The following is a 2686-nucleotide window of genomic DNA, read 5'->3' as shown; positions in this document are numbered from 1 at the left end:
TAGCTTGTCATTTCAGCGTACCATAGAGATGCCTGTTCTGACCTCAAGGAGATAATTGTGCTCCCATTCGTTTTTCAAAAATGTAGTATTTGTCAGGCATTTTGTAATGCTTTGGGAATACAAATATGAATAATATACACTCTTCTGATTTCAAGGAGTTTGCAGTCAATTGAGGGTACAGATAAATGAACTCATTACATTACAATTTATTATGCACATTTGGAGAGTTGTGCAAGATACATTAGACATGCAAAGATAGGACCTTTGGCTTGCCTGAAGAAATTATAAAAGACTTCTCAGGGAAGGCAGTTCTTGAACTAAAATTTGAAGGAGAGGAAGGTTTTCCAGATGGCCAAAGGTCATGTATGGCTGTTCCTCGAACTCACCTGCTGTTATGGTAGTGGGTGGCAGGCCACTTGATTCTGTACAAAGAATCAATGCACATTTAGGATTTTTTTTAAAAAATAAAACCCCTTAAAATGGTAAATATAAAATTATTTTTATCCACTTCTTTATAACCTCATTTCATGTGGTGTTCAGATCCCTGTGCTTCTGGTGTCTATCTAGTCTACTGAGGGTACCAAAACCTCATATCAGAGGCGTACACACTTAGTTATTATTTCTGGGTTGTAGGGAGGAATGTGTAAAGAGATTAGAGAAAACAAACAAGAGAAGGAGGAAGAAATATGAGAAAAGAAAGAAAAGTGGGGGGAGGAGGATAAAATAGAAAGAAGAGGAAGAAATGTCTTCTCACTGTAGGAAATCTCTGTATTTCACATCTAGCTTCCTTGAGGGAGCTGGACATCAAGATTCATGAGGATCCATCAGCCCAGAGGGGAGATACAGCACCAAGTCTTGATGGTGGGCTACACCCTCACATATCTGCTTAGTCTTCACACCATAGACAATGGGGTTCAGCATTGGTGGCGCCATCACATAGAGATTGGCCAGCAAGATATGGACATGTTGAGGAATATTACACCCAAAATGGTGGGTCAATAAGGTAAAGAAGGATGGAACATAAAACATAAGGATGACACAGAGGTGGGAGCCACAAGTGCTGAGGGCCTTGTGCTGAGCCTCCTGGGAGAGCAAACAAAACACTGCTCGGAGGATCAGTGAGTAAGACACAGCGATGAGGATCACACCCAAGATGACCATGACAATGGGCACTGAGAAGTCATACCAGATGTTAACAGTGATGTCAGCACAGGCTAAACAAGCCACTCCAATATGCTCACAGTAGGAATGACGAACAATGTTGGTTCGGCAGAAGGGCAGCCGCTTCAGCAAGAATATGACTGGGAAGATGATGCAGAAGCTTTGGGTGATGATGGCCAGAGCAATCCTTCCCACAATAGGCCAAGTTAGCACTGCTGTATATCTCAGTGGGGCACAAATGGCCACAAAGGGGTCAAAGGCCATGGCTAACAGGATAGCTGACTCTCCCACAAACATCATATGGACAAAGAAGACTTGGGTGACACAGGCATCAACAGCAATGTTATGGGCATGGAGCCAAAAGATGGCTAGGGCCTTGGGCACAGTGGTAGTAGACAGCAGGATGTCCATGATGGCCAGCACAGAGAGGAAGAAATACATGGGCTCATGAAGGTTATGTTCCATGACAATAACCACTATCAGGATGCTGTTTCCCAGGGCTGCAGTGATGTAAATGAGGCAAAGAGGTATTGACAGCCAAATGTGATAAGCCTCCAACCCAGGGATGCCAAGTAGGACAAAACCTGCAGGATAGAAGATGGTAACATTGCTGTGACTCATGATGCACTTTATGGTCCTCTCTATAATGACTTAGAAGCTGATGAGTCTCCTGAAATTGAAGGAAACAGAAAGCACTCCTGAATATATATAAATATCATAAAAGACAGCATAGATTTCTAAATTGCTGGACTCTCCAGGGGCAAGTTCTCCCAGAGAATGTTCACTTGGTGTAGGAATGGCTTCTGTCCCATGGTCCTTCCTTTGCAGATAGAGCTTCTGTGGCAATAATGCTTCAAGTATGAACAGAGATGGCAGCACCTGCCTTCAACCACCCTGCCCCAGAGTTTGGCTGCACCCTCCCTTTCTGACCTCATTCTACTATTTTCACACAAGCAGCATTTTCCACCTACCTATGTTGTCCTTGTCCCTTTCCCTAAGATTTTGTTCTGCATTTACCTTTAATTTCCCTCCCCTTCTACTTTTGTTCACCAAAATAACTCCTTAAAATAACCTGAAAATAACTCCTTAAGACATACCACTTTGTAATGGTCTGTGTTCATAGCAACATGTCTCCTTCCTAAAAGTCTATTAGCTAAACAATATTTTAACTTTGTTATATTTAATCCTATTAAGTTTATCTGGATATTGCCTTGAACATTTCACAGGACACTTGCACTTGTGGCCCCCGGTGCAAGGAAGTAGAGTATCAAGGGGAAATCCAGAGGAAGCCTAGAGGGGTACATTTCTCCACTCTGATCCAGATTCATATCTTCCCTAACGCAGTGAGCAATGGGGCAGCCAATGAAACTGAGACAGGCAATTTTCATCACCAGCTCCTCATGGACTTCTCATGCTCCTCCCCAAATAGTTGTATACAGGAGCCTCCTAGTTATGTCTGGGCTTCCTTTTTTTTTTTTTTTTTTTTTTTTTGAGACGGAGTCTCGCTCTGTCGCCCAGGCTGGAG

At 42.9% G+C, this 2686-nt stretch overlaps 1 protein-coding gene across 1 annotated transcript; it reads right to left on the bottom strand.

The window, feature by feature from the left end:
• Positions 1-824: 824 nt before the first annotated feature.
• Positions 825-1782, bottom strand: OR52B2 (olfactory receptor family 52 subfamily B member 2). The gene is given in 2 exon segments (XM_008009048.3): positions 825-861; positions 863-1782. Coding segments are annotated over 2 exon segments (957 nt in total).
• Between the last annotated feature and the right edge of the window lie 904 nt (positions 1783-2686).

This window comes from Chlorocebus sabaeus, chromosome 1, assembly GCF_047675955.1.
Source record: "Chlorocebus sabaeus isolate Y175 chromosome 1, mChlSab1.0.hap1, whole genome shotgun sequence".
NCBI classification, from domain to species: Eukaryota; Metazoa; Chordata; class Mammalia; order Primates; family Cercopithecidae; genus Chlorocebus; species Chlorocebus sabaeus.
This window is presented reverse-complemented; position numbering and strand designations above follow the sequence as displayed.